General features: G+C 37.4%; 1 protein-coding gene across 21 annotated transcripts in view; it reads right to left on the bottom strand.

Moving 5' to 3' along the window:
* The window catches only part of LOC6605161 (RNA binding protein fox-1 homolog 2), a 113,328-nt gene that overhangs the window by 49,419 nt on the left and 36,869 nt on the right, over positions 1 to 27,040 (bottom strand). For 3 of the 21 annotated variants that reach the window (XM_032719527.1, XM_032719526.1, XM_032719541.1), the window contains exon 2: positions 25,967 to 26,312. The exons of the other annotated variants lie outside the window; for them this stretch is intronic. In XM_032719527.1, coding sequence (XP_032575418.1) covers positions 25,967 to 25,978 — 12 coding nt within the window. In that variant the 5' untranslated portion in view covers positions 25,979 to 26,312. The remainder of the gene's footprint in view (positions 1 to 25,966; positions 26,313 to 27,040) is intronic. 21 annotated transcript variants of the gene reach the window in all.

The raw sequence follows: 27,040 nt of genomic DNA, 5'->3' as shown, positions 1-27,040 counted from the left end.
CATTCATAACATATAGATATATAGATATTCAGTTCATGATTTGAATGAAAGATTACCGATTGAAATTTAAATAGCTTCTATTGAAATTGTTTATTGTTTTTCACTTTACATATCATATCAATCAAATTTTGATCCGTGTATTTATCCCTTTCATCTGAAATACGCATACGTCATGTTGTACGGCGAATTCATGACGCGACTTTGGCTGACTCTGCAGAGTTGCGCCGGCTGCATATATTTCTTGTAATTAAAATCGCATTGAAGCATGCAGCGATGGCAGAAACAGTACCAGAACTAAAACCAGATACAGGGAACAGGAACGGAAAATCGGGACAGAGGGCGCGGACAAACGAAGCCAAGCCAGACTTTGCCTTTGAGGCAGCCGAGCAGGAGCACAAGGAGCAACAAAAACTTGTTAACGTGTGTGCCATGGCAGAGTCCTGGTCCTGGTCCTGTCTTTCCGCTCGCCTCCCCCCCTTTCGTGTGTTTGGTGTAATTAAACTAAATTAAGAACTCTCTTGGCATTAAAATGAGATTTACGCTTCAGCGGGATTGAACGGGAGAGTGGCAAGAGCTTAGCGAAATGGCATTTTCAAAGCAGATTTAACAAGCCACCCAACCACCCATCTCGTTCCCCACTTAATTAGAGCCGGAGAAAAAATTGCGATGAAGGAAACGATGGCGAAATTTCCTTATTTTTTCCTACAACTTTTTTGACAGCGACTCCTCACAGCCAAAAAAAAAAATGTAAATAAAATTGAGCCATTTGATTTGATTGCTTTCAACCATTTGTCAGGACTTGGCCAAAAAAAAGTTTTACCCAGCCAGATTTCAATTAAATAAACTCACATCTCGCCTTGGGAAATTATTTCCTTGAGCTTGTTCTGCATTTTGTTACTCAATTAAAATGCAACAAAACAAATCGTTTTTGGGCTTTCGAAACTGTAAAACTTTGGCACTTGTTGCAGCGCCTGCTTGTATGCAATGAGAAATTTGCATGCCATTTGCATATGCATGAGAAATGAGTTGAAAAACTGCGCCAAAGCAAAGAAAATTAAAAGAACTTTAAAGATTTACAAAATGTTAAGGGAAGCAACCGCAGAATGTGGAATGTGGGGAGTGGTAAATGGGGAGTGGTAAATGGGGAGTGGAAAATGGTGAATCGAGCGATGAAACCAAATTGAACGAAAGACGGGCAATTATGCAAACGCGTGTAATTAGTTGGTGGAAAAGTGGAAATGGAATCAAGCGAGGGGAAATGTCTTTTTGCTCCGTCTCCGTCTCATTTGCTCTCCTCAGTCGGTATGTTTTATTGCCTTTTTATTCCTTTATTTTCGAAGTGGGGAAACAATGCCAGAAGTTGGCGAAAAAGCTGCGCCCGGCTGTCAGCACAAATACGTATTTTATGCTTGCCGCAAAAGGTGGCACAACGGAAAGAAAACTCCGCCGCTGTCGAGAGAGCGGCCAAAAAAAAATTACTTTTTGCCATTTTCCCGCAACCGGAATTATAACAAATGATGCCACGGCCCCTTTCTCCACCCAACAAAGAACTTCCCTAATAATAAAAAAGAAAAAAAAAATATAATTGTTTAGCTCAAAATGCGCATTTAATTCGCGGACGCAAATCGAGCAAAAGAAATAAACTTGAATAAGAGGTAAGGGAACACAAATGGCAAAACGCACACAAGTGAAATCCGGAATTCAAAATGGAAATGCGGGCAAACCGAAAAATATTATTTTAATATGGTAAATAAAGAGAACGGCTGGGAAATAAAATTTATGCATTTTAATTATGGAATAAAATAGAATAAAAAAAACCGGGAGATCAAATAATATCAAGCAGCAGCAAATGCGATTCTGCAGAGCAACTTTTTCAGCCGCAGAAAAAATTTAACAAAGGGCAAAAATTAATTAAGAGCACTGCGGCTGGGAAAATGCATCGAAAGGCTCTCTTTGATTGCTGTTTTTCGTCTCTCACCTATGCAGCCAAAGGTAGAAAAAGCCGGAAAATCCAAACGAAAGCAAAGGTTAAAGGGGAGCCACAGCTGCCGCCAGGATATTGCCGATGCCAAACAAAACTTTTGACTAGACTGCCACAGGGCAAATAACAAACGGACTAAAAGAAAAATAGAGGAAAATAGGTAAGGGGGAAAAACTTTGGCTCGAGTTTTCATTTCATTTGTTGGCTGATTGAATGGCGAGGGCAGGAAAAGCCGCAAAAAACACCAACGACTGGAATGCACAAAAAAGAATTGATTTTAAAATCAAAATGGCATAGGACACCACATAAATAGCACTTGCCACTCCGTTTGCTGCCCCGTCATGTGGCGCCGAAAAATATGCAATAAAATTTATTTGCTCACACTTGTGCAAACACAAGGATATCTATTCATATACCTACACATAAATGCGAATGTATATGTGGGAGAGAAAACTCCGCACTGGCGCATATGTTGTGCAACATTTCCGTTTCCGTCGACGATTTTTCATACACCATGCATAAACTTTTACCAAGCCAACAGAGAAAATAGCGCGAAATAACGAAAACAAGAAAAGAAAAAGTTGAGAGCACCAAGAATATGACAAAGTTTGTACTTTAACAAGAATATAATCAAATAAATTATCATAAAATGGCTGGCAACCGAAAAAAAAAGAAAAATAATACCAACAAAAACCGTTTTGTTTTGGCCGGAAGTCACGTACTGTCTGCAAAGGGCTTAACTTATGTATATGCACATGTGTGGGTGCGTGGTGGGTGGTTGGGCGTTTTTTTTTTTTTTTTTTTTTTTTTTTCTGGGACAGAACAGAAAGAACACTTTATTAACTTGCTAAAAAGTCGTAAAAACGAAATGTCAGAAAACGCTCGCTTTAAATTACGGCCAAGTGGCTAAATTATGGCAATGTCGCGTAGCCGTCTCCAAGAACCAAAGCGGCGAAGACAAATGGTCTGAATGTGTAAATTATAATTGGAATTGGACGAGCAAGGGGTTAACTGCAATAGCGAAACTTTGCTATCTCTTGAACCCCATGAAAAGGATGCGATGTGCGAAAACGACATTACAACGAAGGAAGTCTTAGAACATTAAGGCAAAAAAAACGAAGATTTATTTTCTTAATCTTAAAAAAAAGGTGAGCAACTTTCTGATACTATTATATGCTTAAATTTGGAGTTTATGGTCACACTTTGCTTCTACTAGAAGTGTGACCATGCCAGTAATTTTTTCGGGTTTTCTCTAATTTAAAATCAGTTCTCTGAACACAAGGAAAAAAAAGGGTTTGGTTATTTTTAAAGAAAAACCCGCGCAACATGTTAAAGAGTCCCCAAAAGCTTAAAACTCGGACAACTCATTCACATGACAATCATAACAGGCCCCCAGGCTGTCATATCCCGGAACAGTAGAAACCATTCTCCGCACTCATCATAGAATCCACTTCACACTGAGCCTGAAAGTCAGACAGTGTTATCGGGTTGTGGAGGCAAAAAGCGGCACATGACGTCCATGGCCAGATAAGGGTGACAAAAATATGTATTAAGTGCAGTGGAGAGCCAAAGAAAGAGATGGAGCAAGAGGCGCAGATAGAGATAGGTAGACAGCAGGACAGGAGTCGACATTTGGCTAGCAAAGAGGTATAAAAGCGAACAAATAACACCCGACAACAAGGAAAACAAAAACGCTGAAGGAAACGAAATGAAATCCTTTCATACACACTGACCATATAGGTCGTATATACCATCTATATATATATGTATCTATATACATATAAATGTAAGCGAATTGGACAAAGGACATGGTGAATGGGAAAAGGGGGTATGGCTACAACAAGTTGACACTTTTATGAGGCACTTAAATGACACAACATACAAGCCAGAACCGCCCTCTTCATAGGCATGAGATTGACATGCCACACAAAAGAACCCAGATGGGATCAGACGGGCAAAGGAGGTGGCGAGGTCAGCGCAACAATTGCAATTGTCCACCACTTTGCCGAGCTAATGTCGGAAAAATAAACCGAAAATAGGATAACAATTGCATAACACAATAGGGGAAAATAATATTTTGGCCAGCTTGTATAACAAAAGCAACTAATTTAGGAAACGTCCCAAAAAAAAAAAAAAGACCTAAATAAATAATTGAAACTGCCAACTTCCGCTTACGTAGTCAGCGTTCCATCAGCAATCCATCAGATCCAAAAGTCCCCATTGAGTCAGCGAGACTCATCCACCCTCACTTCATTTCCCCAGTTGCCGTAAATCAGTCGGTTGGCACATGGCCAAAAAAAAAAAAAGAAATCCTACACAACGAAAAAAAAACCAGAACAAGAAAAGAATTTATGAAAATTGAATAGTGTAAGCTGGGGGGAAATTGAAAATCTTCTGACACATTTTTATCGTTTGAATTGTCAAAGAGTTTAAGCATTTGGCGCTTGGCAGACAGAATTGAACTCACATGCCTACATTATTGACAGCTTATACGAATAGGATGTACAGAAAAAATCTCGATCTATATATACACATAAGTATATGCACCTTCGCCTGTGGCCCATATGAAATTTGAGACCTGGCCTAAGGATGTGGAAATTGCTTTGTCAATATATTCAAAGCATAATTTGTGACTGTCAGCAGTTTAAAAATTGTATTGTCTGCTTGAAAAGGGGAAAACTCATTTGAATTTACCAATGTCACCAAAAGCCAATCAAACGAAAGCCATTAGGCGCTGTGAGAAAAACATTAAGCAAATAAACCAGAAATTGCACAGCTAAACTAAATTTGGTCGGATAATAAATTACAATCGAAATTATTTATTTCCCCATGCTGACAAAACAATTTACAAATCATTGTGCGCAATCAAAAAAAAAAAATCTTAATGGAAAAAAAACTATTTTACAATTATATGAAGAAAAAACGTATCCGACAATAAATTCATGTTAACATGAAATGCAATTTGACAACAAATTTAATTTCGCATGTTGTAAATTTTATATTCCGAATTATATTGATTGCCTGCTCAAATTTTCGAAGCAATTACATTTTATGCAAAACTCAATTTAAATTTCTAGTTACGACAGGGCAATTAAGCCAAATAATTAGATCATAATTTGTTAGGTGAGCGCCAAAAGGGTTTTCGGTCAACTTTTGACAGCTTACCCATGGGAAAGGCCAACAAAAGTAATTGTAATTACTCGGATGCAGAATTAAAATAAAACAAATTTAAATGAAATAAGTCACAGCCTTTTGAGCCATTTCGTTTGATGTTTAAAGCACATGGGAAACGCGTTCTACAATAATTTTAATTCAGCGCCAGACGCAGAGGCGCAAAAGATTCTTTTTTTTCAGGCTCTTTATCTGGTTTTGTTTTTATTTTGCAGATTTTTGTTGGTGCCATAGAGTCAAAGGGAAATGTTCTTGGTCGTTTTTATTTTTGCATGACTGTGCAAAATTAATTAAAATATTGCATATTAAAGCTGACGTCGAATGCGGGGAACAGGATTACTGAAAGTAACTAAAGAACGGTTTCAGGGTAAATTTAAAGCTTGTATTATTTTGTATGATTATTCAATTCAAAAGATATTCTTTGCAATTAATGAAAAGGATAAGTAGGCGCTTTCAATTCCCAAATAATGGAATCTTAAATTCAATTATAAAAATAGTCGCCCCTTTAGTCGTCTTAAAATACGGCATAATATAATATAATAATAGTATAATTACAGCTTGTGAACCTTCTAGTGATTTCTTCACCGCCACCATAAATAGCAATGGCACTTCTTACCAAATGTTATTTCATCATAAAATCAAGTTTTGTTTGAATTAAAACTAATTACTTTATTATAACAAAGCATGTATTTCTTTACCCCTCCAACCATTCTAATAGAGACGTAGAAAAACAGCGTTAAATTTGTAAATTGTTTGTATTGGCCCATTAGCCAGCACAAATTTTGTGTGTGTAGCCAAAGCAACAGCAACAATTGACTGGCTTATTAGCGCTACCTCACTCCCCTTTGAGCCCAACTCAAAAGAAAAACAAAAAACCAAAAAAAAACCAAGGCAGCTGCCTTGGGCTGGTGTTAAAACTAAACTGGAAAATTGCTGGCTCGCGTGTCGGTTCGGTATTTTGTCCCGACTCCCATTCCCGCTGCCTTAGCAATTTTTCCTCGCCTTTGCTGAGTTTTAGTTGTTGCCTCGCGTTTAATCAATAAGTTTTATTTCGGAAAAAGGGAAAGGAAAAAAGGGGAGAGAAGTTTGCAAGGGGTTTTCCCCTAGATGGTTTCTGGCCTGCGGATAAGCCAAAGCGAACGATAAGCGTTTAATAGAGCGCTCCTTTTCTTCGCCGCCCCAAAAGAGCTGAGAAAAATTATGCTAAAGTGGATTTCGAAACATGGCCAAAGGGCCTGACGAATTTCCCTTCCGTTCGGCGAACAAGTGCAAAAGTTTTTCCTGCCTGCCGGAAAATTTAAGCCAATCTGTCAATTAATTAGGGAATGGAATTAAAAAGAGAAAGGCGTTCAGAGAGGCTAAAATGGCGGCTTAATTTGTCACCTTGTCATGGATATTCCTTTAAATTAAGAGCTATTTGTTAATAAAAAAGAATAAAAAGGCTAAGTAACACAAATAAATTGTTCTTACCACTGTTCCTATACCAAATTTCAATTGCAGTTCTTATGTATTAAAGGCTTATATACAAGATCCCGCATTGTTTCCGCTGCTCTAATTGAACAATGACATGGCTAAAAACAATCCTATTTTTCAGACGAGACCCACACCCACATCGATGCATACTCAATGTCTATGTCTGGGGGAAATGCAACTGAAACGCATTTATCAGTCTAACGAGCTTTGCCAAAAATCATTCTCAAGGTCAGGGCGTCGTAGCCGAAAAAGCATTTTGCATTGATCGATCGCCATTTGGATATTCGCGAATATGCACACATATATCAAGGCAGGGGATTAAAAATAAATGGCATACTCTTTTATTTATAGACTCGATTCCAATTTGAATTTAATTGTGCGCGAAATTAGTTGTGGGAGTTTCGAAAGGAGACAACATTAGAAATTCAAATAAGTCAAGCGATAAAAACAATGCAATTGCCTGGTTTGCATAACAGAATATAAGCAATCAAATTTCAATTCTATACGATTTCGGAATATAAATTTGGAATTCAGGAATGTTGAGAATTTTAAATGCATTTTTAATTAATTAAAGTGCAAACAGTTAACTATTTGATTGCTCTTAACGAATATTTGATTTCAGCCAGCTACATGAGATGCTAAAAAATAACACTTTTAATTAAAAAGTATTTTTTTTATTGCTGATTACATTTTCAATTCGTTTAATGTAAAATCCAAAAATGAACAGCAGTTCCTACCCCAAGTTACATTTATTCCATCTCCTATTCCCAATTCACAAATCGAAATTCTATCTATGTGGAAAAGCGGTATCGGCGATATCAAACTTATTGGTACACAAAAAAGCAGAAGAAAAACCGCAATAACAACTAACGGGAATAATAATAAAAGTATTTGTGCAATAAACATAAAAAACCATTTAATCTTCAATGTAAAATCGAACACACAAGGAAAACCATGTGCACCCACAACCATTTTTGAACGAGTAAATATTTTGGTTAAGTATACGCCGTGTGTGCGCACTTGCTTTTCCCCTCCTTTCACCACTTTTCCGTGAAGTTTTCCTTAATATCTCCGACTGTCTGAATTTCTATATATTTATGCGTGAGTGTCTGCTTGTGTCGATTGCGATTGCACGTTTTTGTTTGACATTCAATAGTTTTCATTTCTGTGGCAAAATATAAATCGAGCAAAAAAGCACACGGGGAAAACAACAACCGAAAGCGAACAATTTTCATTTATATTTGATGCAGTGAGAAAAACGCGGACGACGGGAAGACAATATATAAATATTATAAATATATATTAAATAAATATTATTATATGCATAGTTAAATTAAAAACTGTTCAAATTTACTAAATAAAAACTTTTGAAAAAACGTTTGTCTTTAAATTTTCTTACTGCAAAAGTTTTGATTATTTAAAATATGATTTTAGAATTTTTTACTGTTTAGCACTTCCCGTTGGCCCAAATCATCCTGCCGTCTCTCTCTTGTGCTCTTTTTCCTACACTGTCTATCTCCCTCTTTCCCCCGACTGCACATTTGAAATTATTTTTATGTGTTGCCTTCTGGTTTCGTTGTTCCAATTGTTATTGTTTTATTTCTCTGCTTCTGTTTTCAGTTTTCTGCGGGTATTTTTATTGCATTTCATTTTTATGTAGTTACAATGACAATTTTTCTTTCTGCTTCAAGGGGTTTGAAAAAAGCCAAAAGATAAGCGCCGCATTTGCAGGGAGCTCTATTTTTTATGCCGCAATTTAAGCAACATGACGGGTTGCGATCCTCATCATCATCGTGAGTACATTTATGTTATATACTTTTCCATATGCATGCGTAGTTTGCCATTTGCATTATTTCTTTTTTTACCGACAATCGAGAACAGATTTCTACGTTTCAAATGATTTCCATAGTCCACACCCCCCAACCCTGGGGCATTAAATATTCATTCTTCGAAATGTTTTGCAGCACTTGAAATCGGAACAAGTTGGAAATGAATATAAAACTTTTCTGTGGCAGTCGCTCTCTTCGGGAAATGTTTTTGTGCTGCTGCGCTGCTACTGCTGCTGCTGCTTAAAAAGTTACAACTTGTACGACGTTCTAATCTCTGTTAAAAAACTGCCAAAACATGTCACATGGCTCCGCTGCACCCTCCACAAATTTTTCAATCCCCTCAAGGAATCCCCGCTTGGCTTTTGAGTTGTTTGCTTTGCGAATAATTTACACAGAACAAACTTTTGACTTAAGAGAGGGAAAATGCAGAAAATGAATAAAGAAAAAAGCACCAGACAAGAAAAAAAAAATATATATACGTATGTATATATAAAATACGAAATTCGTATCTTGACCAAAAAACCGCAAAGGGGCCTTGAGTTCCCAAGACAAGCGGACGGCGAGAGGCGTGGCTCTCGAAAAGGTAAGAAAAGTTTGGGGCACAAAAAAAGTGTACGAAATAATCCGCAGAGATTTTGATCTTATTAAGCTTAAAACTGTCCATCCCTGTCTTTACCTTTGCCTACCGATCCACCCCTCTCACTCACTCTACACACTTCTCTCTCTCGCTTCCTTTTTCTGTTTTGTTTATCTTTTGGGGAAATCTTGGAGCATCTGTTCCAGGGGTCTTGACTTTTACTTGGGACTCGTACTTTTGATGCAGGTAACGAAATATTAAGCATAAAATTGCCAAGGCATTAAAAAGTTGTTGACGCTGCGTCTCACTCGCACAGTGGCCCTCGTGCTGTTGCCGTCTCTCTCTATCGCCGGCTAGGCTTTTCACCTTAATTCAATTTACCGGACTTTTGGTCAATGGAGCACCTGTTTGGTTTGCTGTTGCTTTCGTGTTTTGCAAGATTTATGACCAAATCCCAGTCCAAAGTTTTCTCCGAAGGCGTGAATATATTTTTTATATATATTTTTTGTTACTAATTAAAGTTCTCGAGGGCACGGCACTCGCAAGGTAACTTAGCTCTGGCGCAATTTTATGAGTTCCTCAAACTTACCTGTAATGAAAAAGTTGCAAAGAGAAGAGGGAATAAGTAATTAGCACAAATTAGCCGAAAAAAATTCTTAGCTATGGTTATGAGAAGTATGCTTTTCTAAAGAAGGCTTTTCTCATTTGGGATGATCCCAGATTTGAGAGCCCGTCATTACAGTGGGTATATTTAAAAGTATAAACACTCATTAAAGATATATATTATAAAAAATAATTAAGTTTGATCCCTAATTACCTTGAATTTTAGACAAAGTTCTAATTAAAAGAGCTAATATATAAATTCGAGTTCTGAAAAGACTAATAAACTATTATAAACTATATAAAGTATAGAAGATCCTATGTAATAATAAAGAATTACATCTACATCATGTGCTAAATGTACACGAAGAACACCCTTTATGCACCATTCTTTCAACATTTTCAATGCTTTCCTTTGCATACCGCCCCCACTTTCATTCATTTTCATTCAGCCTTTTGGGCTTTTTGTCTTTTTTGTTACCTGTTCGTGGCAGAGATGCCTAGTTGCTCCTGCCGGCCACCCATCAATATAATCAACGCCCCGAATGCGACCAAGACATGCCCTAGATGGGCATCAATCTCGCTTTGTCAGCGCCCAGTCAAGTTGCCTTATTGTACTCGCTCCACAAAGGCGAAATATACAACAAAAAGAAGAAAAACCTAAAATACTAAAAGCGCTAAAAAAAAAAAGAAATACAACAAGCAGTTGCCTTGATGACGCAGTCGACTGAGACTGCACTCTAGTTCCACACCCACTACACGAAAACCAGTTCTCCTTCATTCCTCGTCCAAAAACAGGATTTTTACACAGCCAGGCTTTTGCTTTGTTTTGCCTCTGCCTTAAGGCTAAATTCATTGTCAAAGTCGCGCAGCGCCTACAACAAACTTTTGTCATCAGACAAAAGAGTTGCAAACTTCGGCGTTACTGGGAGATTTCCCTTTTTTTTTTCTTGTGTTTTTGTGTTCCCAGAACCGTTTGCCACGCCCTCGGAAAGGACACGCCCAGGAGACAGCAGTCAGGAGATTGCATTTGTCTTCCCGGACCAAAAAAAAAAAAAGAAAACGAGATCCCTGAGTGACTGAATGACTCTTTGGTGGGTTGCCTCAGATGCCTTTTTGCCAGCTTGATTGATTATTTCGAATTAGCAATGCGGCAAGCACAAAAACAGCACTGTAGATTCATCGATTCTAGTGCTGTTTTAATTTTTTTTTTCCTTTTTTTTTTGTTGGTTACATCGCTGGTTTTGGGGGAAGAAAAAGCATTCGAAAAAAGAAAAAATGCCAGCACATAAGTTCTCTGACAGCGGGGAGTGGATACATTCCATACACATTTCTCCCCCCATCTCGCTAATGATGTGAGCTTGTCAGTTCATTGAAGCTGGACATGAGTGGGTTACATGATAGAGGAAGTCCCTCTAGTCGAGAGATTAAATGAGGTAGGGAAAAGAATTTGTCGGAGCTTTTAGGGATTATGCGGCAGATAGAAATCCGAACAGAATTGTAAGGCATCTTCCTGAATCTCTAAATTAAGATTTCTGTACACAAAAGAATGTTTTTGGAAAGTTTACAAGCTGTTTTAAAAGGCATTTATACTTATAGTTTTTGACAAAAGTTTGACACGGTATGCATAATTTCTTCTTGTGCAAGCGCCCTGGTCTATTTATGTCCATCTGTCATTAGAAATTTGTTTCAATTTCACATAAATATGTACGTATCTACCTTGGCTTGCATATACATTCATGTTGCTTTTGGCTTTAATATGGCCCATCAGGTGCCAAAAGCGAGGCGCAACAAATTGCAATTAGCCATGTGCACGATTTGCTGATGGCTGGTTCTAAAAAAAAAAAAATCAGAATTTGCCAATTGGGTTGGCGACAACGCCAAAAAAAAGGGTATGATGGCTCAAAAAAAATAATAACAATTTGAAGCGGCAGTCATATCGTTCATATCGTTTCAATAACCTAATCATTTAAAATTCTCTTGAATTGTACGCGCATTTTATAATGGCACCATTTCTCTTGTCGGCTTCATTTCCTATATTCCATTTGCAGATACATTATGCTTATCTGCACCTCATACATTCGACTCAGACATTTCCCATGCCTCCGAAAATCGTTCGTTGTATCTATGAAATAGCTTGGCGGTATCTGCGCACCACTTAGGACCAGGACCACATAGGCATTCCCATTGTTGCCACACAGCCCATCAATCCGACTCGACTTCTCATGCGCACACATACCCACAGCGATACTCGTGTATTCAGATATTGTATCTTTTGCTTTTTGTATTTCATAACTGCGCATCAAGTGTTGCTTCCTGTTTCCTGCCCCTCGAAATTCTACTTGCCTCATGGCCCAGGCAACAATGCGTACATTTTTATTAGCCCAGCAGCAGAAGTCCCAGGCCCAATCCGTGGCCATCGTAAAACGCTGCCTGGCGAGTGTCCGCCTCAAATGATGGCATCATTAGACAATTTAGGCTCTCCGCGTGCCAAGTGTCTGGGTATCTGAGTGTTTGGGTATCCATGTGTCTGCGTATCTGTTGTGAGTGCCCCATGTGAGTGCTCGTTTGGTGTTGGCTTTTGCGTTGATTGAATAAATTATTGCCACTCGCGCGCGCATTGAAAAAAAAAAAACAAATTAGTAATAAAAAGCCATAAAAGCGTATGACGAAAATTGAATAAATACGACAAAATCGTTGTCACTTTGGCGATGCGAACTCCCTTCTTTTTTCTGCCTCTGCACTTAGAGGTGTGCTTTGCTTTGCAACCGGAAATTGCAAATTATGCGCGCATCGCTGCCATATCTGTGATGCAATACTCGCTGCATGTATATATGTAGTAATTAATAGATAAACGCATTCGCGAGATTTCCTCAATTTTTAGGTAATAAAATCAATGGCCAAATAAAAATGGCTGGATTTGAAAATAAACTTAATTGAGTTTCCTCTGTTCACAGGTAGCCTCATAAAGTTGAATTTAATCAACAGATAAATAAATATCTAATAAAAACACCTCTGAAAAATTAAAAAAAAACGAGTGACACAAATAACATTTACTGTATAAATACACTGTCCGCACAAAGTTAAATAAGTTTATTTCAAATGCTTCATTTCGTATACGTTTAGGTTTGAAACAACTTGCACAAAATAACCATCACGTTCTTGGCTTACAACCGCAACAAGATCTACAGATACTTTTTGCCCCGCCCAATCCCTCGGTTTACAACTAACATTGAGTAACATGTTTATTTGCCCTAGGAGCGAGCCTCACAATCCTTTCCATAAATTTAAATTGGTCATGTAATCGTGGACCAGTCGACAGGCCCAGTTAGCAACTGCGCCAACCACTTTCCCTGTCACTAACCGAGTTTAATGCACTCGCAGCCGCAATTCGCTTTTCTGCTTACTGCTCTGGTGTTTTTTTTTTTTTTTTTTTAGCTTTTAGTTTTCTGTTTATCTGTGGCTTGTTGCCTTCTTGTTGTTGTTGTTGATGATGTCGGCGCAGTTTTCCACTGGTTATTCCGGTTCCTCTAACGCCGAAGAAGCCGGGCTTTTTCGAGAGGCATTGGCAGTGTCATAATCAGACCAGACAGACGCGAGAGTTAACCAGAAAAAGAAGAAAAAAAAAACGTGTGTATATATGTTTATACACATACAATAAAGGAGGAAAAAAACAAGAGAGACTCTGAGGGCTTTGAGCTCGACTTGAACAGCCTCGACTCAAGGACAAATCGCTTCAAGCGTGCAAACATTTCTCAAAGTCGAAACTCAATAAGAATACGTTCTGCGCGCGTTCTCTTTTAAATTATTGCACAGCAAACATCCATAAAAAAAAATCAAAATCTTGATTAATTATTATTATTTTTTTTTTTTTGTGTGTGCGTTTCCTTTTGCGCTGATTGAATTGTTCGAAAATTTGAGCAGGCAGGCATATAAATCAAAAGCCGCAAAATGCTTGTAAGGCAATCTGTTTAAGAACAAATCATTTTAGGCTCTAATTGCTTATTTTTTGTGGTTTCGATTTTTGCCTAATGATGGGTTCGATGACAGCAGGAAACCCTCAGAAAATTTGTTGTACTTTTAATTAACCTAATGAACTGACAACAAGAATCTTTCGGCTTGAGGGTAACCATGGCAAATGGCTTAAATGGCTTAGCTTATGGGTATATAAATGATGGAAAAAGATGATGGGCAAGATGCCTTGACTTGTAATTATTGATTTGTTATTATGCTTAAGCCCTGGCTGTGAGGTTAATTAATTTTCGCAGCAGCGAGATCAAAGCACCCAAAACTCGGACCTTTCCATATACATATAACTCAAATGTGTTTATATCGCTTCGCTTGAGTTGTGCAAACTTCTCAGTCAGTGAATCCGACACCTTCAGCACAAACAACTTGGCATCTCTATAAACTGGGCGATTTTGCAGTCGGCATGACAAGGCGGCATTTTCCAAGGCAGGCCAAGTGCGCAAACACAGCAAAAGTTTATTTGCCGAGTTCTTGGTTTGTCTTCAGTCACAAATTTATTACGACACTTCCCAAGGAACTCGGAAAATTGCACAGCTTGACGACATACACAAGTACATACGCTAATATGTGTATATAAATTATTCACCGAATGTTCGAGTGCCTAATTTTCTACGCCAGCTGCAACTGAACCTCTATGTTTAGAGCATATATGTACATATATCTATGTCTGCGAACAGGATAAGCATCCTCATAGATTAGATTAGCTGTCAGCAGAAACAGATGCCAACTTGCTTTGCCAGTGCATTTCGAAATTATGTGCGGCTGCAGTAAGACTAACTTCATTATGATTTGCAATCAACTACAAAATTTCAATTCTGTTCAAACAAGCCATTCTATTCATTTACTATAACTTTAATAACTTAAAAAGTGTTCTTTGCATATGTAGCTAAGTAAACTGTAGTGAAAAAAAGAACCCCAACAATTAGTTTAATATACGTATTTAATAAGCAGACACCCATCCATTTAGCTACACATAACATTTTGCCTTATATAAAAACTGTCGTTCATAATTAAATGGGCATATTCGTTAACTGCACTAAAAAATTCGATCAACCAAACTAACCGAAAAAAAAAACACTCAATAGAAAGAATGAGTCAGACGCCCTCTTCTTTTTTCGCCTCCCAGCTGTCAGCAGATTTTTTCAAATTTTAAATTAATTTACTTTTGCATGGGGACCGCAAAAACAAGGAAAATTGACACATACCATTTTGTTGTTGTTGTTGTTGTTGGTGTTTTTATTATCAGTTTTGCCTGTGACATTTAATAAATTTTCATGGAAAGTTGTCAGAAGGCAAAACCTCCTTTTTTGCCCTCAATATCCAACCGAAATCTGGTCTACGAGGGGCCACAACTTTTTTTTTGCCTCCTTTTGGGGTCAGTGTGCGGATGTCCGAGGAAAGTCTTTAATTAATATTTTATTCATGGTAGAAAACCCATTTTCCAGGCCACATTTTGCAAGAACGTAATTAACAACAATTTTCGGGGTATTTAAAAAATGAGGAGATCCACTGGCTGGCGATACAGATACTCGTACAAGAGATGAGCTGGCACACATGACGCATGAATATATGGGGGATATATATGGGGAATGTGAGGACGCAAAGCAATCAAGCCAGGGGGACAATGTAAATTAATGCTGAAAATTCTCTGTAAATTAAATTCTTATTTGGCTTTCGGGGGAGACGATGGAATGTGCTCGTACTTTGAAGACTTCAATTGGGAGAAGTACAAAAATTAAGCTGTCAGATTGCATGTATCTGAAAGATACTCGATGCTTAAAACCATTTTTTTGCGCCGTCATGCCGCACCTCACAATAAAATTCCTTTCACAAACACACAACCCTGATTGGCAGGCAAACTAATAGATATAAAACTTTAGCCCGCTTTGGCAGTTACATATATGTATATGTACGTAGATAGCTAAACAAACAAAACAGCGCAACAACACAAAGACTAATTTTGCGTGGCAAACTTTTTTGATTAAGGCGGCAACAAAATGGCAAACGCACTCAAAGTCAAAGTTCGATGTCTAGGGGCGTGTGTGTGTGGGCGTGTGCGTGCGACAGCTGCCGCCATTTAATTTTGAGATAAAAAGGGGTTCCCCAAACCACAAAAAAAACAAAACAAACCCAAAATCCAACCAACCAAAATTGGTTTAGGCAGCAGCTTTCTGGGGGCTTATCTTATCAGCAGACTAATTGTCATTGGCCCGCAAGACTGACAGTTGGCGTTAATGTTGCCCAATACACAATACTGCCATGCTGCTGGGATTTATCTAATGAGACCGAAAACACACTCTGCGAAATGTGACGAGCATTAAATGAACCTTTAGGCCTTCACCTGCTGCGGATTTTTCGGTTGTAATGCGGGATATGGAGAAAGTTCAGGATATATTAATATATTACAGAAGTTGCTTGTACATTACAGATTTATATTGTGTGGGCACTTTAATTTATAAAAATCAGTATTGCAATAATGGCGGATCTTATTTATATTTATTGGTAATTTCCTATTCCTAACTGCTATATTAAATATAGTCCAATGAAAGGCAACCGGAGATAGGAAACTCAATACCCAAAATATGTCGGTCACTCTTCTATGTATGAACATTTAAATTCATAGGATTGCAAACAACTTGAATATGAGCAAAAAGGCACCTGCCAACATTTGACCAATATTCAAACAAATTTTCCTTGTTTCAAAGTCAAATTTCTGCAGCACACATTTTGCTCCATTTTATAATTCAATTGATGTTGTCGTCAGCACATTCGCCTTTTGTTTCGTAAATTATAAGTATTTTATTTGATATATACGTGCGTTTAAGTGATTTATTCTGAAACGGGCTTTTTGGCCACCCACTGTGAGGAATTCGGGCTCAAACGTTATTTATAGCCAGGTAAAATGTATTTTCATACAATATTTGCATATTTCAAGACAAGTCTTTGACCTGTTTCTGCTCCAATTTATCAGTCATTTCATTCGGTTTCATTTTAATTAAAATAAAATCCGAAAATTGTTCACGCTTCATTGATTCGATTATTTTGACTTTCAGACTGTGCGAATGAAACACAAAAATGTTAAAATCATTTTTAAATTCTCGAGGAATAATTTTGTGGTTATGCTTCGGGGGGCTTTTCCATAAAATGGGCGTTTTCATGAAAATATATGCAAATTGCAAGAAATTATGTAATACGGAGATTGTATAATTAAATTCTTCTCTCATTTTTGTTGTATCGCAAATTATGCAAATTTCTTTTAGAAATTTTAAGCAGGTTGGCGGTATTCACAATTTCTGCTGTCCGTCCCCATTGCTGGTATCATTGCAAGTCTTAGGCGTAAATAATAAATTACAGCGATATGCCAGCGGAATAATATTTAAATTTAGTCAACGAAATGTTGTCGAGGGATGAAAGGTACTTAAGTTAAGAATCAGTTGGGGAATTTTAATTTCTAGACCTTAAACAATTAGATAGTAGTGTACATCCATTTTAACATCTTTTTACCATCCCATCAGTCTTCATTTTTATATAAATATTCCTGATTGCTTTAATGCCGCTCTTTGCCTGTTCTTTGAGTTCCCTGATAGGCTTCATTGCATAGTTTAAATATTGATTTTTAATTATTTTAAGCAGCACCAATACCACCAAGTATGCAACGCTCCAAAGGTGCCACACACGTATTCCTCCATAGTATATATACTTTTTGTATACACATATAGATTTACACAGCATCCATCCAGCATCCAGCACCCGTGGAGCTCCTGAGGGGCCACACACTGAGCAAAGGACTCGACTCTTACACCTTTCACAACTGGTGGCCTTCCCCCGAGGGTTGCTTTGAGAGTTGCGGGTGTGGGTGTGGGTGCTCCCGTTAATGGCTGGTTGGGGGGTTAAGTGGGTCGAGGGGCATGTGGCATGGAGCATGGGGTGGTAGTGTGTGCGTGGGTTTTGTTTTAGCTTTGCCACTGCTACTGCTGCTGCTGTTGCCTCTCTTGAGCCTCTTAAATGTCACAATGGTGATGCCAAGTTGCTTGGGGGTTGGCGCTCGGGTCACCCCATCAACCACCCAACTGCAACGCCCCCTTTTTGCCAGCCACCCTGCCATTTATTCATTTCAGTTTCTACTTTTTTTTCATGTTTTGCAGCCCGGTTAGAGAGGTACAAAATATAATATGTATGAGTTTCCTTGCCGCTGTTGTTCTTTCTTGGCCATTATTTTGCACTTGCCGTGGAACGGAAGGGCGACCCTGACCCCAGGTCCACTGTTAACCCATGAGGACAACCATCGTCTTCGTTCCGGTTCGTTACATCTTGTTCTTCTCACTGAGAAAAAAGTAAGTTTCAAACCAATATAACTGCCTTAAAATTAGATTTCAATCTAAGAATTCAATATAATTATTAAATCTTGATTACCTAAAAGATACCAATCTAAAAATAAAATTCTTGATTAATGTTTTAATAGCATCACTATACAGAGTTTCCCATTTCAAAACTAAGTTTTCAAACTATTGAATACTATTTTTTCAAGTGTTTTGCGGCATTCCCATATGTTTCGAAAGCGAAACGGACTCGCAATTTGATTTGTTTCAAGCGTCGTGCAGAAAAAAAAGATACGATGAATACTCGTAGGGTAAAGGGTCTGCTGCAGGGTACACAATTACAAAATGTTTTCAGTTTGGGGCCATTTCAGCTATGTCAGCGCGATAGGGGCGTCGTTGCCAAACTTCAGCAATCCCAAAAACCTAAACGATGACTTTAGTGGACCGTTCTGTGCACAGAACACCGTTTCCAGCGAGACGCCATCATCAATCGATGATGCCGAGAACGAGTGGCCCACAAAACTGGTAACAGATGCTGCACACGTGTCTCGGGTGCGGTTCGCTGTGTAATTGGATGATGTTCAAAGGACAGACGGGATGTCGGGCAGCCGGGTTCCCGGGATGGTGGGATGCTGTTGGGATGTTCGGATGCCGGGGTAACTGGTAAACTGGGAATCTGGAGATCTGGAACGGGGCGGTGTTAGCAGAGCTAAAAACAAATAAATAGTCAAGCGGCGGGCATTTTCAGCGTCGTTCATTTCGCTGTGAGTGAAATACAAATAACATTTAATAAGAAAAGGAAATTGTCTATTTTGGCAGGCAGGCTGAGCGACAGGAAACTCGAGGATGGACTCCATAAACACGGAAAGAAATATATCTGGCAGATTGACAGGGTAACCCGATAGGTCAAGAAAACCATCAAAGTTTCAAAGAGCCCTTGTAGCTATATATAAATATCAATCGACAAGATATTCAATCTGCGACATCATATAGAACATCAAAATACGAGTAAAACATTATTTTATGGACGAGTACATATAATTTCTTTCACTGCATCCGCAATCAATGGGAATTAGCAAAAGGGCAAGAAAAAATGTAGCTAAAAGGCTAAGGATTGGGTTTCCATTAGGAAGTGTTCGAAATGAGATTTAGTCGAGTGTGTGTGTTAATCAGAGGGATAGATAAAAGGAAATAGATGGGAAATAGACAGGTCTAATCCTAAAATAAAAATAAATAACCATAGCGAGCTGATTCATTAACCGAACTCGTTCAGAAGCTACGAAAGTCTTTGCACTCTGAGTGCAGCTGTGCATTAACATTTTTAGATCCATTAGATTTTCATTATAATAGCCATGTTAATTGCACTTTAATATGCGCTCGTATGGGTATATATTTCTTTAAATTTTTAATAAATTAAAATTGATGACTAAAGCGTGCTGGAGTTGAAGGTCGCCTTTGTACAGACTTCAATAAACACTCAAATTAAAACTAAATAAATATTGCTAACAAAACAGGCAGGCGGCTATCAAAATCCACATAAAACATTCAGCATGCTTAGAGTCAAATGAAAAAGAAGAAAAAAAATATTTAGGCATTTATGAAATCGAAACGAACGAAAACGGCAATGAATAATATAAAAGGCTTTATGCAATTATAATGGAAAATATTAATAAAATGTTATAAAATTTGTAATTTGTAAATATGTAATGTGATAAGAGGAGATGATAACATGTGAGTTTAAAAATAGAAACAAATTAAATTTTAATTTAAAGATGCAAATCAACATTTTTAGAGCCTAAAGTTTATTACTTAGGAAAAATACGACAAAATATAATAAAAATTAAACTCCTCTATCTTTATAGCCATTATAATGGGTATTGATCTTCGCATATTGTTTATTGCCAACATAAATACGCTTCTTACACCATATATTTTCAATAAAAATGGTATTGATGCACCCACTGATTTCAGGCTCTGGGTCATTGCAATTGCAGGTTCGTTTTTAGCCATGGCGAGTAATTAAAAGGCCATTGAAAAAGGGAAGGAGAAGGCGAAAAAGGTGCTGCCATCAAGGTCACTGGCTGTAAAGGTCACAAGTTGGCCAGGTTCGCTAGCCGCCGATGATGTCAGCAACTCGTTTATGGTCAAGACAATCGAAACAATGGCGCCAGGCGGTATAATACAGAATGCAACTTATACCCCTCCCTTACGTTCAGATTAAGACGCAGAGCGCATCTTACATTTATCTTTTGCATTGCAACCTGACTTGTTCACCTTGTTGTTGTTTTGCCGGCGCTGCTTTCGCTTTATGTTAATTGGCAGCAGTTAAGGCAAAGTGTGCACAATTTTCCACCAAAACGGGTGGCAACGAGTAGCAAATTTGCACTTTTCAGCTAGCTAATAAATTCAATTCATCGAAAAGGCGAGTGCCTCGAGACGCCATTAAAGCAAAATGTACATAGAAAAACATATATATACTGCAAGGAACACAAAAATCAAGCACTAAACGAAAGGGGCAACCAAAAAAGTTGCATTCTCAAATCGTTAAAGTGATTTGCGAGTGGCTTTCAAACGCGCTTTTAGCATTTTTGCCAATGTAAAATTTATGGCAAAAAATCGTGAAAATATGCAAGCTATAAATTGTTGTATGTAATAACAAAGTAAATAAAAAATGATGATGATGAGACGAGACTCCATTAATTGTTGATTAATTGCATTTGCATAAATTATGCATAGTTTTCAATTATGCAAGATAATAACAAAGATACTTTTCATAGCTTTAGCCAATTCTATAAATAGTTGCAGACTGCATGTCTCTAGATGTTTCCGGTTGCGGAATGATTCAGGTGCGGATTAGCAATTAAATGGATGTCACGGCTGGTATTCAGAAAGGTTGTGATGAATCAGAAAAATAAATTGAAATTTTTTAAACATGTTTTATTATTGAATAACCAAACCCCTATTTGATATCGCTGCAGTTGAGGCCTATCTATCCACTTGAAGCTCTGACAAACTAGTAAGACCGCAATTATTTGTATAAGTCTATTCAAAAGTTGTTTGCCCACCTTTTTATTTATTGACCAACCCTAAAAATTAACTAAAAAACCTTACTCAATGCTAAATCAAGTGGGCACTAACTGAATGCATGGAAATACAGTGCGTTACGAAAATGTAAAATCGGAAAGCATGTACTTATTCATTCAGCAAAATATGTATCTTATACAAAACGAAACTTAATTAGGAGGAAACATATTTATATGTCATGTTCCAAACACAATTTCCTATCAAATCCCACTGTTCTTGACTTGACTTTGTAGACATTTTCCTCGATTACTCAATAGCAAAATATTTGGTCGAAAAAAATAAAGTCAACAAAAAATTATACATGCACGAACGACATGCCTACAATAAAATCTCGTTTATGACATGCAAATAAAAATAGAAATACACAAAATAGAAATAACAAAACGAAATAAAATTGTTAAAAAAAAAACCATGTATGAGAGAGCGAAGAGCACGAGATAAATGAAAACAAAAGCCGGCTGCAATAAATAAAATAAGAAGCAAAACAAAAGTCCGAGATCGACTCCGAGGCGGCAATAAAAATTTGTCGACTGTGTCAGCGATCAAAAGCGTTCAAAAAGCACGTGGGGGCGTTGCGAATAGCCAGATAGAGGCCGAAAGAGACGGGTAGAGCGGCAGCGAAAGAGATGGCATGTGCTAGCGCAAGTGTGACGAAAGAGCAGAACTGATGCACTGCACTTGCTGCTGCCGCCGCTAATGAATGAAAACGAATGGCAGTTGAATGGAGCCGAGAAATGGAGTGAAAACAATTGACAGCCCCATAAAAGTCATTTGAAAAAGAGCGCAGCTAAGTACTTATTACCAGCTACTTGGTAAAAATGGCAGCAAATTAAAGAAAATTTACCATAATAATGATAAAAGATTTGTATTAATTGCATTTATCTACTGAATTTTGCATTTAAACATCATTTTTTATCATTCGGAAATCGGTTATGATCTATTTCTAAGTTTTCAAAAAATATTTCTTTCGCATTATAAGAATATTTGAAAATAGTTATATAATGATTATAGACTAGTAACAGAAGAGCTAATCTTGTGCTGTCCACTGAAGCGTAGAGAATTCTATTATGCAATCGCTCCAATAACCAAGTTAATGCTATATAGTTGACCTCCTCGATCTGTCTGCTACAGATACCGTTACTTTGGGAACTGCACTACAATGACAACGTAAAAACCTGTTACACTTTTGACCAACTTTTGTTCGCCTGCTGCTGAGTCATAGAAAAAATACGAAAAAATAAGAAAAAATGAAATTAGCGGGCGTGCGACGATCTTGCTAATTGCTGGGGCAAGAAAAACGAGGGGAGATATGTATACCTGCGATTCGTGTGACTGACACCTGCGATTAGCTTTTGTCCCCCGCTCTGCGCTCCATAATCGTTGAACCGAATAATTTGCATGAAACTTGGCTTAAACGTTTCACTCGGCTCAGAAAGAGAGAGGAAGAGGTAGTGAGAAAGAGAGAGAGAGGGGGGACATGAAGTTTGGGTCATTCACACTGCCGCCGGTTTTTCGTTGGCGTTTGTTTATCTTTGGCTCTTTCATCTCGAGCTGTGAACTTGTCAGTTACAGCAAATTTGCATTGTGTTAATTTAAAATATTCAATTAACTCGTTTGCTTATTTTATTTAAGTCATTTGGAAATGTGCAAAACTGGTACATGCATTTTTAAGATCATTTTTTTTAGGATTATCGCGCCCCGATTTAATTGCTTTTCAACAGCACCTATGCGAATTAAGCTAAGTACGCGTATTATAAATACGAATAATCCCAAGTTAATTGTCAATTTATTTGCAATTTACATTCCAAAGATATTACGCAAAACGAGAAGATTTTATCTTGAGCACCTTATTTATATACTTTTTACGAGCTTCATTTCGGTTAATTTATCATCGAAACGATTGAAAGTAAAAGTTAACCTACATATTATACAATTTTAGTGAGCGGTTTTTTGGCTTGACTTAGGAATTTAAATAAGGTTTTCTATTGTCGGATTTATCAAGGCGATCCGGGATAGAAAGAGATGGCGCGAACTGTAGGCGGAATGGCAATTTTTTAAATCAACTTTAATTGAAATAAATTGTCATATCATTTGCCCTGGAAATGGAAATGGACTCAATTAGATGCGGGCCGTACGGACTCTACTCTACATAACTTTGCCCATATAGTACAAAATGTTGCCCATTTTTGTTCTTTTTTTCCCCCTAAAAAATTATACAGAGCCATCAATCAAGGAGGGGGAAAATGAGAAATTGAAATATGACAAGAACCTATCCAATCGGTGGTGGGATTGATGGCCACTTCGGGTAATGGAAAAAATGGAAAATCGACTTAAGAAATTGTCGGACACATGCCTACATCACTTGAAAGACTAATTGAGTGAAAGTCATTTGGTACATGAAAATCATTTGAGATGCCAAACAGCCTTCAAAGCGCTGTAAACGCAAAATAAACATAATTAATAGCCGACATAAAGACGGAAAGATGTAAAATCAGAGATATCAGATGATGGGATACAGTGCGTTTCATGATTTTAGACCCTGACGTGTTAGTGTTGCCAACGATCCATGTTTTATGATTTTTAGTATATTTTTTTTTCAAAAGCCATCTCGGTTTTACAATCTCGATACGCAGTGTGTAAATGCTATAATCTGTTTGCGTTGAAATACAAAGTCTTGACCAAAACTTTGCGGTTAACTGCGCACGCACAATGGACTTCCTCTGATCTCTCCACCTCACCTCCCCATAAAACCACATCTGAAACACAATTTATGCCAGCTGCCGTCGACGTATAACAGTTTTATGCAATTTATGTGCAATTTTTCAATTGAAAAATCGGCGGACCAGGCCAGGAAGGCTTTACTTAATGCGACGCAATTTCGGTTTTATTTTTTTTCCTTTTTCAAATATTTTTCTCTCAATCTGTGTGCGATGCGGATTTATTTCGCGTGTGCGAAACGTTTCTGTTTCCAGTTACTACTACTACACACGATGACAGGCAGGCGATCTTTTAATTGCAATTAATTTGAGTGACATTTGCGAAATAAACTGAAACTAGAAGTCGATTCAGGGCGGCAACGACATTGAACAATTGCAAAATATATGAAATATAAGGATTTTGTCTGTAGTTCAAGATACAATTGAATAATCTGAACATAGATATTTAGATATAGTTCTAAAGAATGAAGCTAAGTTCAGATAGCTACAAACAAGTAATGCTGCATTTTTAGTTTGTTTTTTTTTTTTAACTGGGTCATTAAAGAACAATTCAACGGCCGTATCCATTAATTTTCTGCAAAAACAAACACCGAAAAATACTCGTTCTGGCTTGAGCAACCAAATTCAATGTCAAATCACCGGTCTGACATCATTAAAACCAATCGTTAACCACAAAAGCAGCTTCTTGTGCCATTCATCAAAATGTGGTCTAAGTCTATGTTTAGGCCAGGCCAACTTCCTTATCAATCATTCCACTTTGGAGTAGTTTTTCAACCATAGTATTTGCATATCAAACGTACCTGCAAAGAAAAGAGAAGACAAGACAAATGAAATAAATTAATAAAAATTTAAATTTATTCGCAGACGTGGGAAAATTTGCCCAAGATACAAGCAATACAATAAGCAAAAAAAAAAGTGATTCTTGTTAACACAATAAAGGTATCAAATGAACAGGCAATAAATTGAGACCAGATAATTATATAATGTCGCTGGCATTAAGAATATATTGTATGTGTATATTCGATTTTAATGAGAAAAATAAGCAAGTGGAAGCGGAGAGCAGTGAAAATCCGAAATCCAAAAAGCCGCAAATTCGACACGCATTTTTGGTTTGGCTATCAAATTACCCCCACCCCCCCACCATCATCCCGCATACAAAAAAAAAAAGAAAAAAAACGAAAACGAAGACAAAGTCAACATTTGGCTCTAAGAGGGGTTTATTTTTCTTCTTTTTTTTTCTGGATTTGGGGAACCTCACACACGTGTGACTACAACGTTCGACATTATTTGTTGTCGTCTAAGCAAATAGGTAAACAAACAGAGACGGCAACAGCCGCCAGAAAGGGAGAGGTGTGTAAAACAGAGAGTTTGACTAATAAGGATTTTAGCACGAGCCAAGATGCGGCTTAAATCGAGAGTAAAGCACACCAGCAACTGCGACTCTGGCCAAAAGAAAAAGTAAATAGTGGCTCAAAAAATACAGTGGCCGCTGACTAAATATTGTACTATTAGCTTAGGACAGCTATCGTTTTACTTGTGCAACTTTCTCTAGTGCAAGTGATGAATACACTTTTCTAAAAAACATATAAAATATTTAGAAATGTATTATTTATACCAATTAAGTTAAAATGAAATTGTGAAACTTTTATCTGATATATACACTCTTAATTAGCTGTTAAAACTTATTAGAAAGATATATCAAGATATTCTTATATTTTTCATAACAATTTGAAATTATGAAAGAATTCATAAGTTTAGAACACAATCATAATTGTATATTTGATTCTTAATGGCTGATTTATAATATTATTTAAAAATTATGAAAGAATTCATAAGTTTAGAACACAATCATAATTGTATATTTAATTCTTAAAGGCTGATTTATAATAGTAAAGTTTCATTAAATAGAAATAGGGCTTTAAGATATTAACTATGTATTTATATATTCAACCAGTAGTGCCTAGGGAACAATATTGTAAGGGTATCCCCCATCATATCACATTGCAGGTAATACTAAACGAATGACCACTGTTGTTGCAACTTCAGACGACAAACAAACAGCGCAATTGAGCTGCGTTTGCCTTTTGTTGTTGCGCTAGCCGCTTGTTATATTCGCAAATGTTTGTCAATGTTTGTTTTCACTGTGCTTCGCCGATTTCTTGCGCTGCTGACATATCTGTGCTTACCGGATAATACATTCCTTGCGGAGGAAGGAAAAATGCCCCTGAGCCCCACAGTTTGACGGCTTTTTATGTTCACAGTGGCGTCGCAAATGATGTTGACTCCTCTCCCGTGTGTCTTGCCACTCAACTATTTCGCTGCGTGTACTTGCAGGGGGTTGACCAAGCAACAGGGGTAGTTCACTATTATATCTTTCACTTTATGCTCGGTTTGGCGAATATACCATTTGGTTTTTTATTTTTCAGATTTCAATTTGATTTGAATTTTTTGATTATTTATCTCGGTTTTTGGCACAATTTTGTTTCTCCTTCTGATTTTTTTCTTTATTTTTGAGATACACTTTGACTTTGACTACAAGATACGTAAGTCAGAAATTAATGAAAATAATAATTTTGGGTTGAAACACGCTTTGGCACTTTATGGGAAATTATTTCTCGGCACACGCAAAACTAATATATATTTTCAATGTCGCACGTGCGAGCGAGACGGGGCGCGACTGAGCGAGAGAGAGGGAGAGAGAGGGCGCGATATGTGGCGATATAAAGTACAAATTCTTGTTGAGTTGTTTTTATAGGGGTGGCTTTTATTTTTTGGCCCCCTGGGAAACTGACTGAACCGAACTGAAAACTCCCTGGATGTTTTAATTTTTCGAAACGAAAACAGAACCGAAACAGCAAGCCAAAGGGAAATGCGCAAAAAAGACGGCGCAAACGCGAGACAAAAGAGATGATGCGAAAGAGGCGAGCAAGAGAAAACGAAGAGGGGGCGGCGAAAAAGAAGCAGACAGTCACAGTAAAAATTGCCTAAGTTTGGACGATTTATTTGTTGGTTGCATGTTTTAATAATTTATTTAACTTTGAATGCACTGAACTTAAAAAGTTTGAGAACACTGACTATTTATTTGCCTGATATTTTAGTTTGTAACTTATTTTCCTATTGGTTTTGGATTTATCATTATTCGTTGTATTTAAAGATTTTTTGTAATGCTGAATATTTTAGTATAAAACTATTATTTGGTCAAGTAAGCTCTAGATTTCAAATACTCATTTCATCATTTCAAACTACTTTGGAATGGTAAT

Source organism: Drosophila sechellia, chromosome 3L (assembly GCF_004382195.2).
Source record: "Drosophila sechellia strain sech25 chromosome 3L, ASM438219v1, whole genome shotgun sequence".
In the NCBI taxonomy this organism is placed as follows: domain Eukaryota; kingdom Metazoa; phylum Arthropoda; class Insecta; order Diptera; family Drosophilidae; genus Drosophila; species Drosophila sechellia.
The sequence above is the reverse complement of the archived record's forward strand: the minus strand, read 5'-3'. Positions and strand labels throughout refer to the sequence as shown.